At 42.8% G+C, this 15,010-nt stretch overlaps 1 protein-coding gene across 2 annotated transcripts in view; it reads left to right on the forward strand.

Moving 5' to 3' along the window:
• The window catches only part of arl13a (ADP ribosylation factor like GTPase 13A), a 37,175-nt gene extending 25,038 nt beyond the window's left edge, over nt 1–12,137 (forward strand). For both annotated transcript variants that reach the window (XM_062963809.1, XM_062963808.1), the window contains exons 8-10: nt 1,163–1,397; nt 2,943–3,041; nt 5,476–12,137. In XM_062963809.1, coding sequence (XP_062819879.1) covers nt 1,163–1,397; nt 2,943–3,041; nt 5,476–5,552 — 411 coding nt within the window. In that variant the 3' untranslated portion in view covers nt 5,553–12,137. The remainder of the gene's footprint in view (nt 1–1,162; nt 1,398–2,942; nt 3,042–5,475) is intronic.
• Nucleotides 12,138–15,010: the final 2,873 nt, after the last annotated feature.

Genomic DNA, 15,010 nt, shown 5'->3' on the forward strand with positions numbered 1-15,010 from the left:
TGTCTGTGTGATTTTCTACAGCAGCTGAGGATATGATCAATGGTTTTGTCGGTTTCCTTGCACAGTCTGCATTTTGGGTCATCAGCTGATTTTTCGATCTTGGCCTGAATGGCCTTTGTCCTGATGTCTTGCTCCTGGGCTGCAAGGATCAGGCCTTCTGTCTCCTTCTTCAGGGTCCCATTCGTGAGCCAGAGCCAGGTCTTCTCCTTATCAGCTTTTCCTTCAATTTTGTCAAGGAACTTTCCATGCAATGTTTTGTTGTGCCAGCTGCCAGCTCTAGTTTGTAGTCCGGTTTTCTTGTACTGGTTTTTTGTCTGTTGTGCTTTGAGGAGTTTCTGATTTTTGACTTCAATCAAAGCAGGTTCTTCACTTTGCTTTACATACTTTGCCAGAGCATGTTCTTCTTCTTTGACTGCTTGTTTGACTTGTAAGAGTCCTCTGCCCCCTGATCTTCTAGGCAGAAGAAGATCAGGATTATTATTATTATTATTATTATTATTATTATTATTATTATTATCAACACAACGACGTTGTATGGCACAGCAAACAAGATAGATATGCTGGATTTCGTTTCGCAAAACCACAAGTCGAACACTTCCCAAGTGTCTAGGACTGTGTGATGTATTTTCTGATGATGTGTGCAGATCCCAGTAGGGTGGCCTTTTGCAGTTGGCAGATGGTGATTTTGTCAATGTCTATTGTTTCCAAATGCCGGCTGAGATCTTTTGGCACAGCACCCAGTGTGCCCATCACCACCGGGACCACCTGTACTGGTTTCTGCCAGAGTCTTTGAAGTTCAATCTTGAGGTCCTGATAGCGGCTGAGTTTTTCCTGTTGTTTTTCATCTATGCGACTGTCACCTGGGATGGCAACATCAATGATCCAAACCTTGTTCTTTTCCACAACTGTGATGTCTGGTGTGTTGTGTTCCAGAACTTTGTCAGTCTGGATTCGGAAGTCCCACAGTATCTTTGCGTGTTCATTTTCCAATACTTTATTATTATTATTATTATTATTATTATCCCACTGAGCTAAGGCCAGCGCCTTTCCATCTTTGAGCATAGATGATTCTCGCTGATGTGGTCATATATAATATTAGCAGGCGAGGGAACATCTTGGCTCCAGATCCCCAAACTGAGTCTTCAACCATGTGTCTCTTTAGGGAGCTGCGCAGAAGGAGGAAAGAGGAGCAGCATCCAGAAAGCGGAAAGGGAGAGTCAAGCAGAAGGTGAAGAAGAAGAGCTCCTTGCAATCGGAGAGCACCGTTGTGGCTGAAGACGAAGGGGGCAAAGGGGCCGCTGGGAGGAACAGCGCAGGAGCCGCCCCTGGCCTCCTCCACAGCAACAAGGTGGCCCAAGGGAAGCCCACGGCTCTGGAAACACCTCCACCACCCACAGGTGAACACACACCTATTACAACAATAGCAATGTACAGGCAGTCCCCGAGTTACAAACATATACCTTACAAATGACTCACAGTTAAGAACAGGGGTGAGACAACAGGAAGTGAGAGAAATCTGCCTTTCGGAAGGGAAATCCACTCCTGGAGGAGTTATTATCATGGGGAAAAGGGGTCTGCACTATATACGAAGGTTGAATGAAAAGTTATGCCTCCGCAGTCCTGGTATGTAGCAGGTACTGGCTTGTTCAGTAGACTCTCCTCTACAGTTCCATTTGGTGGAAAGCCTTAGCATTGAACAGTTGTGTTGTTAAAGTGCAAAGTATGGAACCCTGCGCAGATGGTCAGTCAATACGACTTGAACTCCCAGTGGCACAGCAGATTAAACCACTGGATTGCTGAACTTGCTGACCGAAAGGTCGGCGGTTCTAGTCTGGGGAGTGGGGTGAGCTCTTGCTGTTAGCCCCAGCTTCTGCCAACCTAGGTAAAGGTAAAGGTTTCCCCTGACGTTAAGTCCAGTCATGTCTGACTCTGGGGGTTGCTGCTCATCTTCATTTCCAAGCCCAAGAGCCGGCGTTGTCCGTAGACACTTCCAAGGTCATGTGGCCGGCATGACTGCATGGAGCGCCGTTACCTTCCCGCCGGAGCGGTGCCTATTGATCTACTCACATTGGCATGTTTTTGAACTGCTAGGTTGGCAGAAGCTGGAGCTAACAGCGGGAGCTCATTCAGCTCCCGGGATTTGAACCTGCGACCTTTCGGTCTGCAAGTTCAGTAGCTCAGTGCTTTAACACACTTCTGCCAACCTAGCAGTTCAAAAACATACAAATGTGAGTAGATCAATAGGTACCGCTCCGGTAGGAAGGTGATGACCCTCCATACAGTCATTCCGGCCACATGATCTTGGAGATGTATTATTATTATTATGTGTCATACAATAAAATAACTTTATTTTAATATCCCGCCTCCATCTCCCTGAAGGATCAGCTTACATGGAGACAAGCCCAATCTAACAAAGATTAAAACCAAACATAGATTTTTCAATAAAATCAACAACATCAATAGGTACCACTCCAGCGGGAAGGTAACGGTGCTCCATGCAGTCATGCCAGCGGCCACATGATTGGAGGTGTCTACGGACAAGGCCGGCTCTTGGGCTTAGAAATGGAGATGAGCACCAACCCCCAGAGTCGGACATGACTAGACCTAAACATTAATAATAATAATAATAATAATAATAATAATAATAATAATAATAATAATAATATTTTTATAAAATCTCCCCGAAGGGACTCAGGGCGGCTTACATGGGGCCAAGCCCAGACATCAGACAATATAAAAACAAAGCAATAAAACAAATCAATCAACAATAAAACAAATCATAAAAGATCACATACAATAAATAAATGACAAAATCTTGGGTTGGCTCCAAAAGAAACTGGGCCAAAAGTGCAAGTAGTGTCAGTGAATGTAAAACAATCACATTCAATCAGCCAAAGCTGGGGGAAAAGATCGTGTCACGTATTTGTTTATTTTTTCCTCAGGACAACGGGCAAAGCGGAAAAATAAAATTCTGAAAAACAAAATCAAAAGTGAAGAAACGTTACCACCTCAGGCGAATGAGAACCCGTCAAGTACTTTCGGTGCGTATTTGTCAAAATGGAAAGGGATTTGGTAGGAAGACTTGCGCCATTTTTAAAAGTGTCTTTTCTCATTCAGTTTGTTTTGGGAACATGAATAACAAGGTTTATTTATAAATGTATTTGTCCAAATTGTAAGCAAATTGTTGTTTCCATTGTTTATGAGAAAGAGTGATACTTTGGATATTTGTTGTGGCAAGATTCTTGTGTTTACATGAGCTGTGTGAATCTTTTTTTCCAATCTACACCTGTCTATCTGGCAATCAGTATTTGTAAAAACTCTAAAAATCAGGACAGTAAATAAAGAACAACACTCAGAAAACAGGGGAATTCCAGACAGGAAACAATCAGAGCCAATTAACACCTCCCAACAAAGGATTCCCCCAGGCAGGAAGCAGCCAAGCTTTGAAGTGCTAATCAAGGTGGCCAATTGCAACATTCACACTTGCCCCAAACAAACAAGAGTTATTTCTCCCACTCTGGACATTATATAATATAAACTCCACTTGCCTAGTTTCCAATAGACCTCACAACCTCTGAGGATGCCTACCACAGATGTGGGTGAAACATCAGGAGAGAACATGGCCATGCAGCCCGGAAAATTCACAGCAACTCAATATCCCACTTATTAAGAAATATGGATGTTTTTCTTTGTATTACCAAGAGTTTAATGACAGGATGATGATATTGCCCTTCAGTAAAAACCTCCAAAATGATTAAGAGTTGTCTACTACCTTTGCTTCTAACAAATGAATTAAAGCCTAAATTTCCTTGGATTATAACCATTTTGGCAGATGCATGGAACATGATCCAAAATTTGCAGTGTATATATATGATTTGGAATTAATGTATTCTCCGAGCCAGAGGAAAATTAAACATAAAATGTATAATAATTTAGTATTATAGGTATTCAAATCTCTGGTGACTGACTTCCTAATAAATGTTAATTCTGCAGTCTCTCGCTTTCAATCTAATCTTTTCAAGCGCCTTGCTTCCCAATGTATCAGTGACAGAATGACATAAAATATATATATTATGATATAGTCATGAAGTGTGGGAAGGAAAACTGGGGTTTTGTGCAATGTGAATGGCGCTGCATTTCTCCCAGGTGATCCTGGAATCAATTCAAGGAAAGTCATTGCTAGCATTCTGGAAGAAAACTGAGAATTTGGTCCATTATACTGGGAAGTTGGACTCTTGTGAGTAACCTCACTACCTCTGGGGATGCCTGTCATAGATGTGGGCGAAACGTCAGGAGAGAATGCTTCTGGAACATGGTCAGACAGCCCAGAAAATACACAACAACCCAGTGATTCTGGCCATGAAAGCCTTCGACAATACAATTTCTGTTAGGTCCCCATAACATGGTCAAGATCCTTTGCTGGAAGGGGATGCTGGAAGTCGTATCCCAACACACCATTATTTGTTTGTTTGTTTGTTTACAGTATTTATATTCCGCCCTTCTTTCTCACCCCAAAGGGGACTCAGTGCGAATCACAATGTACATACATGGCAAACATTCAATGCCGTAAGACTTACAGACAGACAGAGACAAAGACATAGAGGCTATTTAACCTTCTCTAGCTTCCAGGCTTTTTGAGAGTATGCTCGATTCCGGCCACAGGGGGAGCTGTTGCTTCATCATCCACTGTGACACCGAGTCCTTTGAGGGATTGCTTCCTCATAACTTTCTGCATGCTGCTGAACGATTTTTATGGTGTTGTAAATTAGTTAAAGAGCCCCGGTGGTGAAGTGCATTAAAGCGCTGAGCTGCTGAACTTGCAGACCGAAAGGTCCCAGGTTCAAACCCCGGGAGCGGCGGGAGCGGCCGCTGTTAGCTCCAGCTCCTGCAAACCTAGCAGTTCGAAAACATGCCAATGTGAGTAGATCAATAGGTACCGCTTCGGCGGGAAGGTAACGGCGCTCCATGCAGTCATGCCGGCCACATGACCTTGGAGGTGTCTACGGACAATGCCGGCTCTTTGTCTTAGAAATGGAGATGAGCACCAACTCCCAGAGTCAGACATAACTGGACTTAACGTCAGGGAAAAACCTTTACCTTTACTAAATTAAATTAGCTTCCCCGCATAAGCGGTACCTAAATTTTCCTACTTGATAGATGCCACTATCTTTCAGGTTACTTAGATCAACAATGAGCTCGGCTATTTGTATTTTTTAATGGTCAGATGCTCACTCCAATACAGGCTGGCTTCGAACTCATGACCTCTTGGTCAGTAGTGATTTATTGCAGCTGGCTACTAACAGCCCGACACTAGAAGACATTGTTGCAGATGTTGTCTTTTGTGTGATGTTTATCAGAGTCTTTCTTAAATAAACAATACTTTTAAAAAAATTGAAGAGTGTGGTTATAAAAAGAGAAAGGAGGAAGACCCATACATGATTGCTTCAACCCTCTCTCTGTGTCTCTCTTCCCTAGATTTGTATCGGAGAGCCATGATGGCCCTGAAAATGCAGAAAGGGACTCCGAAGGCCCCTTCAATAGTCAGCTCCTGAACTAGTTATCCCCATAAAAGCAGAATGAGTCGAGGACAAAGAGACTCTGCGTCATTGAGTCTGAGTCCTGGTTCCAACGTATTGCAATATGACTTTCGTGAGGGAGGTGTTGCCATCAGCCTTAAAGGCTCTTTCTCTGCTTGAAAATCTAGTCTCCAAAGATGACTCTGAGCAGCTTTTGCTTTTATGGAAGAAGAATCTGGCGTCGTCTTCCAGAATGTTTGCGAGATCACCGTTGGGAATGGAAGAAGAGCCATGTTCAAAAGCACAACCATGGGACTTCTGTGAAACTGGAATCATGTTTCCTGGAAAGTCACCAAAGTCTTAGCCATCGTGCAATTTCCAGAAACAGTGTTTCTCTACAGCGGTTGTAACACATGTTAAATTGTACACTTATCTAAATATTTGGTACTGTCATATTATCTGGGCAGAGGCCACTAGGGGATGCTAGAGAGAGATGGATAATAATAATAATAATAATTGGACAAATGTTCAACAGTGGCATTGAAGAAAGGAAAAATCATTGAAAGTGAGGGCATAAATATGCCTAATGGCCAAACAATAAAGTGTCACCAGCCAGACGCCTATAAATATCTGGGCATATTACAGCTAGACAACATCAAGCATGAACATGTGAAGACTGTGGTCAGTAAAGAATACACACAAATGGTCAGAAAAATTCTCAAAAGCAAGCTTAATGGAGGCAACACCATCAAGGCCATAAACACCTGGGCCATACCTGTCATAAGATATACTGCTAGCATCATAAACTGGACAAAGGTGGAACTCGACAATTTGGACAAAAAAACAAGAAAACTCATGACCATTCATCATTCTGCACCCTCGCAGTGATGTTGACCGGTTATATCTGCCTAGAAGATCAGGGGGCAGAGGACTCTTACAAGTAAAACAAGCAGTCACAGAAGAAGAACATGCCCTGGCAGAAGATGTAAAGCAAAGTGAAGAACCTGCTTTGATTGAAGTCAAAAATCAGAAACTCCTCAAAACACAGCAGACAAGGAATCAGTACAAGAAAGCCGCACTACAAACTAGAGTTGACAGCTGGCACAACAAAACATTGCATGGAAAGTTCCTTGACAAAATTGAAGGAAAAGCTGATAAGGAGAAGACCTGGCTCTGGCTCACGAATGGGACCCTGAAGAAGGAGACAGAAGGCCTGATCCTTGCAGCCCAGGAGCAAGCCATCAGAACAAAGGCAATTCAGGCCAAGATCGAAAAATCAGCTGATGACCCAAAATGCAGACTCTGCAAGGAAGCCAACGAAACCATTGATCATATCCTCAGCTGCTGTAAGAAAATCGCACAGACAGTCTACAAACAGAGGCACAACTAAGTGGCCCAAATGATTCATTGGAACTTATGCCTCAAGTACCACCTCCCAGCAGCAAAGAACTGGTGGGATCACAAACCTGCAAAAGTATTGGAAAATGAGCACACAAAGATACTGTGGGACTTCCGAATCCAGACTGACAAAGTTCTGGAACACAACACACCAGACATCACAGTTGTGGAAAAGAAAAAGGTTTGGATCATTGATGTTGCCATCCCAGGTGACAGTCGCATTGTCAAAAAACAACAGGAAAAACTCGGCCGCTATCAGGACCTCAAGATTGAACTGCAAAGACTCTGGCAGAAACCAGTGCAGGTGGTCCCGGTGGTGATGGGCACATTGGGTGCCGTGCCAAAAGATGTCAGCCGGCATTTGGAAACAGTAGACATTGACAAAATTACGATCTGTCAGCTGCAAAAGGCCACCCTGCTGGGATCTGCGCGCATCATCCGAAAATACATCACACAGTCCTAGACACTTGGAAAGTGTTCAAGTTGTGATTTTGTGATATGAAATCCAGCATATCTATCTTGTTTGCTGTGTCATACAATATAATAATAATAGTAACAACAACTTCATTTTTATACCCCTTCTCCATCTCCCCGCAGGGACTTGGGACAGCTAACATGGGGCCAAGCCCAGATAATTGCAATAAAACAGGATAAAATACATACAGAACAAAACAAGCATCTATTTTATGGGGATGGAGGGCGGGTTGAAGGAGTAAAACCATTTCTTTCTGTTTTCCTGTTATTCCCCCCACTCATGTCCCCATTGTGGAAATAATCCTTGGGCTACCATAGCGGGTTAAACTGTCAGCTATAGAAGATCCTGCTGACCGGAAGGTTGGCAGTTCAAGCTGGGAGCGGGGTGAGCTCCCGCTGTCAGCCCAGCTTCTGCTCACCTAGCAGTTCAAAAACAACGATGTAAGTAGATAAATGGGTAACCACTTTGGCAGGGAAAACAGGCTCTTTGACGTGAAAAATGAAACAACAGTACCTCCCCATGGCCGAGTCGAGCACAGACGGATGCCGGAGATGAAAAAAGTGTAGCCTTGCCTCTGTTTATGTACTGTCTGTCTTTGCCAATTGTATAACGGCATTGAATGGTTGCTTGTAATTTGCTGAATCCCCCTCACTACCTCTGAGGATGCCTGCCACAGATGTGGGCGAAACATCAGGAGAGAATGCTTCTAGAACATGGCCGTACAGCCCGAAAGACTCACAGCAACCCACCTTCTCAGTGGCTTCTCCCATCCCTTGGTTCTCCCTTCTATCCCTCAAGACGGAGTGGCAAACCTCAAATACTTGTGAGTTGTGAACCACGGCTTGAGATTCCTGCACAGCCCACTTAAGTGTTAATTATTCCAGTAATTATCTAACTGTCACTGCCTCTGAGCCCGGCATAATCTGCATTAGAGACATCTGGGGATTTGGGCAGGTGGTTGCTATTAACTCTGCTGATTCTTGCACCAGTTTAAAGGGTGTATTCGTTTTCTCCAGGTCTTTGCATCAATGAAGGTTTATTAGAAGTGTTTTTCAGTGTCATGGGTGGATAAGAACACAGCAGGGAGGGAGGAAGAAAGGAAATCAATAGGTAAACAAATCTCAAGAGGAAATAAAACAAAAACATGACAAAGTATCCTGGTTTCAATACGCTCAAATAAAAGAACAATTCGGGAAGGACAAATTGGTAGGATTTAATGAAAAGGAAAACTTTTGGGACATTTTAATGCAAAACGACAAAAAGCAAATCACCAGGATCTACAAAAAATTATTAGAATGGTCAACAGAGGTAGAAACTGTAAAAAAAATTGTGCCATCAAATGGGCAAAAAATTTCAGACGCCAAATTATGATGTCAGAGTGGGAGACAATTTGGAATAAGAAACTGAAATACACATATGCCTTGGATCTACAAGAAAATTGGCTCAAAATGTTCCACCGTTGGCATATAACACCAAAAAAATTAGGAATAATGTATAAACATACACAAAACAAGTGTTGGAAATGTAAAAAACAAGAAGGATCGTACTTCCATATCTGGTGGACATGCCCAGAAACAACAAAGTTTTGGAAAATGATACATGAGGAAACACAGAAAATATTACAAAAGTCATTCCCAATGAAACCCGAATTTTATTTACTCGGACTAACGGAGTCAATAAACTTTAATCAGAATGAGGACATAATATTCACATATGCAGTGAGAGCCGCAAGAATAACCTTTGCGAGACTTTGGAAACAAAATGAAACCCCAACAAGACAACAATGGATAGAGAAATTGGATGAAATGCATGACATGGACAAACTAACATACTTAATGAAAATAAGCAGAGGAAATGTAATAACAAGGACAGATTGGGGAAAATATGAAGAATATAAGAAAAAAGCAAAGGAAATTAAACAAATGGAGAATCCGAGAATGGAATTATGAACTAGACCAGAGTATAAAGAGAGAATAAATAAGAAATGAAAATAAAACCACAAAGAAGAGAAAACGGAAGACCAAAAAAGACTTTTTTACCCTATTATACCCTCACTTCCTAGACCTCCACCTATATCCTTTCACTTTTTTCCCCTTCTTCTTTCTATCCAATTTCTATCCTAATCCTTCTTCACTTACCTTGCCTTTTTAATCATGTACACAAATGAAAATATTAATAAAAATTATTTTTAAAAAATAGGTAAACAAATCACCTGGGCAAGGGAGAGATCCTTCTGTTGCTAGTCAGAGATTATCTCCATATCTAAACTATATCTGAGACCAAATGGCTACTGAAGCATCCGTGGATACTTGTAGCAGTATTTCAGGGAAGCTTTGAACAGCAGACATCCATATTATGCTGCAATCCACCTTTTTGGAATAGGATTAGGAAGGAAAATTGTAAATTTATTGCATGAAGAAAAGAAAGCTGTGGCAGTGAAACAACATCAGTATTTCCTATGTGCTAAGTGTACGCCTCTGTCTGTTTTGTGTATCTCCTTTCAAGAAGAGAACTATGAGGGTTGAATGAAAAGTAATGCCTCCACCTTCGTAACTCCTCAAGAGATGGCAGTCCTGGTCTGCGGCAGGTACTGGCTTGTTCGGTAGACTCTCCTCTACAGTTCCATTTGGGAGAAAGCCTTAGCATTGAACGGTTGTGTTGTTAAAGTGCGAAGTACGGAACCCTGTGCAGACGGTCGGTCGATGCGACTTGAACTCCCGGTGGCACAGCAGATTAAACCGCTGGGTTGCTGAACTTGCTGACCGAAAGGTCAGTGGTTCTAATCTGGGGAGTGGGGTGAGCTCCTGCTGTTAGCCCCAGCTTCTGCCAACCTAGCAGTTCAAAAACATACAAATGTGAGTAGATCAATAGGTACCGCTCCAGTGGGAAGGTGATGACACTCCATACAGTCATTCCGGCCACATGACCTTTGATGCTGAGAATTTGATGCTGTTGTATGTTTGCTAAAAACTCCTCAATTTAGATGCATGCATATACGAGGGTTGAATGAAAAGTAATGCCTCCACCTTCGTAACTCCTCAAGAGATAGCAGTCCTGGTCTGTGGCATGTACTGGCTTGTTCAGTAGACTCTCCTCTACACTTCCATTTGGCGGGAAGCCTTAACATTGAACGGTTGTGCTGTTAAAGTGTGAAGTATGGAACCCTGCACAGACGGTCAGTCAATGGTGATTGTGTTGATGTGAGTCCTGTGCGTCGTTGGACGAGTAAGTTTAAAGATTTATTTATTTCATGTCAAAAGCATTGCATAATAAATAAAAGATTAAAATAAAATAAAAGTTTAAAGATGTTGAGGTGGGAACATCTGACTTGTGTGACAAACAAAGAGTTGGACGTCCTGTGATAGCAACCTCCGAGTTCCACAAGCAAAAGATTGACAGATTGATTCAGGATGATCGTCGTATCACTCAGAGAGAAATTTCAAGCATCATCGGCATTTCACAAGAATGCGTGGGTCACATTATTGCTTTGCTTGGCTATCGGAAGATCTGTGCATGATGGGCCTGTGAGAAGCCGGTTGCGGAAACAGTGTCGACTTCTTCCGTGACGGCTTCAGAAAACTTGTTCATCGTTGGCAGAAATGTATCCAATTGTCTGGTGATGGTGTGGAAAATTGAACAGTGGTAGTTAAAGAGCACATTCTAAGGATTATTTCTGTGTTTGATTTATTAAAATATTCCCATCCAAACCCAAATAACGAAGGCGGAGGCATTACTTTTCATTCAACCCTCATATGATAGGATACTCTTGATTCTTGGTCGGTGTGGCAGACTGTTAGACATTATGGTCAGTTATGGTCTCATTTAGAGGAAAGCATGGAATCCAAGTGATTGCAAGTGTGGCAGGAAGACCAGTTCAACGTATCTAGTATACAGTAGAGTCTCGCTTATCCAACATAAACGGGCCGGCAGAACATTGGATAAGCGAATATGTTGGATAATAAGGAGAGATTAAGGAAAAGCCTATTAAACATCAAAATAGGTTATGATTTTACAAATTAAGCACCAAAACATCATGTTATACAACAAATTTGACAGAAAAAGCAGTACAATACACATTAATGCTATGTAGTAATTACTGTATTTACGAATTTAGCACCAAAATATCACGATGTATTGAAAACATTGACTACAAAAATGTGTTGGATAATCCAGAACGTTGGATAAGCGAGTGTTGGATAAGTGAGACTCTACTGTACTACAAGCAGAAGAGAAGGGGGTAGAAACTTGACATTTAGGAGAAGGAAGCATTGGAAACAATGACTTGTTAGGGTCAAACTCCTACCATTGGTATTTGCATTGAGAGACTTGTGTGAGCCATGTGAACATCATTTAAACCACATTTTAAATTGTTTAGACAGGATTGGCAGAAGATGTGCCACATCCGTTTCCTATCGAAATCAAAACCATTTGCCTTATTTCCCTTTTCCTCCCCTTCAAGGTGTGACAGATGCAGGTCACAAACACAAGCAGGATTGCACTCTCAGGTTGGCACAAATTTGCAACTGATTTTGCAGAGTTTTTATTAAAATATATATGCTTGCCCACAATGTCCTACCTCATGTACAGAGGAGGAGTTGCTTAAAGCTACGGACAATGCGGTTGCTGTTGCCCGCTTTTGGTCTAAACCTATTTAGTTGTTTTGTGATTTCCTCTATTTTTTTCATCATTTTTAAAATGTATTTGTTATGCAATGCTTTTGACACGAAATAAATAAATATTAAAATACAGTAGAGTCTCACTTATCCAAGACTCGCTTATCCAAGTGTTGTCGACCACGTTTTAGGGGATCGGGCCCTTAAGGAGAGACCCGACCCGGTCCAGAGGGAACGGACCTTGGCGAAGCCAAAAGGAGAATATAAGCCGCAATACAACCTGAAGCCGAAATGAAGAAGGTCCGCCAAAGTTGAAGGAAAATCCGCCAAGGAGTCTTTATTGAGCGATTCAGCTGAAAAGGACGCTAATAGCAATCATTCAATCTACTAGCGTAACATATGTTTCAAATAAAGCCATATTTATACAGTGTTTCGGTTTGACAGCCCTTTGAATTTCCCGCCCCGCTCCCCCGCCCATCTGATCGCGGATAGGCTGGGAGGCTGAACGAGGCGGGCTTTCGTTTCCCGCCTTGCTCTGCTGGCCCAATGGGGAGCCGCTTTTTGTCCCCACTCGGGCCAATCAGAGAGGAGGAGGCGGGAGCTATTGAAACAATGAAGTGACAGGACAGGAAATATCAGATTAATCCTTGCCCGGCCGATTTCTAAAGGAATTAATGGCACCCATCAAGGATGTCCGGGGTCCTGTCACATTCACAGACTTTAGATATGCCTTGGGGTGTCAGACGGGAAGTGGTGATGGGTGTTGATGAGCCAAAATGGACAGGCTCCACAGGGCGCTCAACGTGGGGCGTCCTGGAATTTCCTGAGATATGACAATGTTTGCCCTGGGGGCTGAATCACCTTTAGGACTATACTCCGAATTTGGTGACTCAGCCTTATATTGTCCATGCAATCTGAATTAGATGGGGTTAAGCTGTAGCAGATTATCCTTTTGTTTTTGGGAAGGGAGGCCTGGGTCATAGGGGCTAGGGTTCATGTTGGGGTCAAAATATTTCCCATTTGATTTCAGGATTTGACAATTATATGAGATAAAAATGAAAAATAAAATAAAGTGGGAACATAAACCCAGCTAGGAAAAACACATAATTTCCGGGGATCCCAAAGAGTACAAATACATATAGGCAGATAGACAGATTTCAAGGAAGTAAAAGGGGGAATCCATAGAAGGGGTTACATTGCATAAAGGGGAATCATGGATGATATAAACAATTGAAAACATTTGATAAGAACGAGGTTTACAACATCTGGGGGACCCAATATGGAAAGTCATAGGAGTGGAGTTCTAGCAGCATGATTTCACAATTCATGAAGTTAGCCCAACGATTAGAAGTTCATATAACAGTGAGTCATGAGAGTGTCCAAGTACATAGAATATGGAAATTCACGGATACATGAGGAAAAAAGAGTTCATAAGGAATTCATAGAGATGGCATGGGGAAGGGGCACATGTGGGTTGTAGTCTTTGGAAGTATAAGATTTCATAAGTCCAGGGATAGGTCTGGGGAAGAGTGTTCTTCTCCTTCATAAAATTATGAAAGTATGAATGAAACGTGGAGGGCATCCGTCCGGGCACCCCCTGGCAGCTGCAAAGAGGGTGAGGGTACTTGGAGATCTATGTCTCCCCAGTGGGAGAGCGATCCCCCATCCCCAGTTCACAGAAAGGGGCTAGGGATCTCTTAAAACCATTCCGCGAGTCGCGGGGAGAGGAAAGTCCGGGATAAGGCTGGAAGAGGGCAGCCCGGCTTGAAAAGAGAGCAGTCGGTCCCATTTGACAGTCAGCTGTTGAGGTGCCGAAAACTGGACCGATTTCGGTTCCGTTGGTGGTCTTCGAGTCAGGAGCCTTAGAAAGGGTTAGGACTAAAAGAGGAGCGTTCTAGGGGTAATTTTGATAAAGATATGAGCCAATTTGTATCGTCCGCCGTATTAATCTATGGCGGAGAAGCCTCCGCCAGGGTTTTAAAGATCAGACGGGTTAGCGAGAGAGAGAGAAATTGCATGCAAAGGAAAGAGTCAGAGAATGACACAAAATAACCAGATAGAGAGTGTTACTGTTAAAATAAATGCTACTTTTATTGGGGGGATTTGTTACATCCTTCAGGGAAGGGGAAAGTGAAGGAAAAAAAAAAAGATCTTTTAATAATAGTCTGCTGCGGTCCCGCTCCGTTCCTTTGGTGGCTGATCTGCGGAACTCCCCGCTGCGATTTCAAATCAATTTGAAAGCCGGGGTGACAGTCATCACAAGTTTCTGGATTATCCAAGCCATTTTTGTAGTAAAAAAAAACAAAAAAAACAAAACCCCTGGGCAACATAGAATCATAGAATAGTAGAGTTGGAAGAGACCTCATGGGCCATCCAGTCCAACCCCCTGCCAAGAAGCAGGAAATCGCATTCAAAGCACCCCCGACAGATGGCCATCCAGCCTCTGCTTAAAAGCCTCCAAAGAAGGAGCCTCCACCACAGTCTGGGGCAGAGAGTTCCACTGCTGAACAGCCTTTCTCACTGTGAAGAAGTTCTTCCTGATGTTCAGGTGGAATCTCCTTTCCTGTAGTTTGAAGCCATTGTTCTGTGTCCTAGTCTGCAGGGAAGCAGAAAACCAGCTTGCTCCCTCCTCCCTATGACTTCCCTTCACATATTTGTACATGGCTATCATGTCTCCTCTCAGCCTTCTCTTCTGCAGGCTAAACATGCCCAGCTCTTTAAGCCGCTCCTCATAGGGCTTGTTCTCCAGACCCTTAATCATTTTAGTCGCCCTCCTCTGGATGCTTTCCAGCTTGCAGGCAGCCAATTCTTTCACACCAGAAGCAACCCAGATTGCTCCTGACACGAAAAAAAAAAAATTAAAATATTCCCATCCAAAGCCAAATAATGAAGGTGGAGGCATTATTTATTTATTTATTTATTTGCGACATTTATATCCCGCCCTTCTCACCCCGAAGGGGACTCAGGGCGGTTTACAAGTATGTATACATACAATATATTATATTATA

Source organism: Anolis carolinensis, unplaced genomic scaffold (assembly GCF_035594765.1).
Source record: "Anolis carolinensis isolate JA03-04 unplaced genomic scaffold, rAnoCar3.1.pri scaffold_12, whole genome shotgun sequence".
NCBI lineage: Eukaryota > Metazoa > Chordata > Lepidosauria > Squamata > Dactyloidae > Anolis > Anolis carolinensis.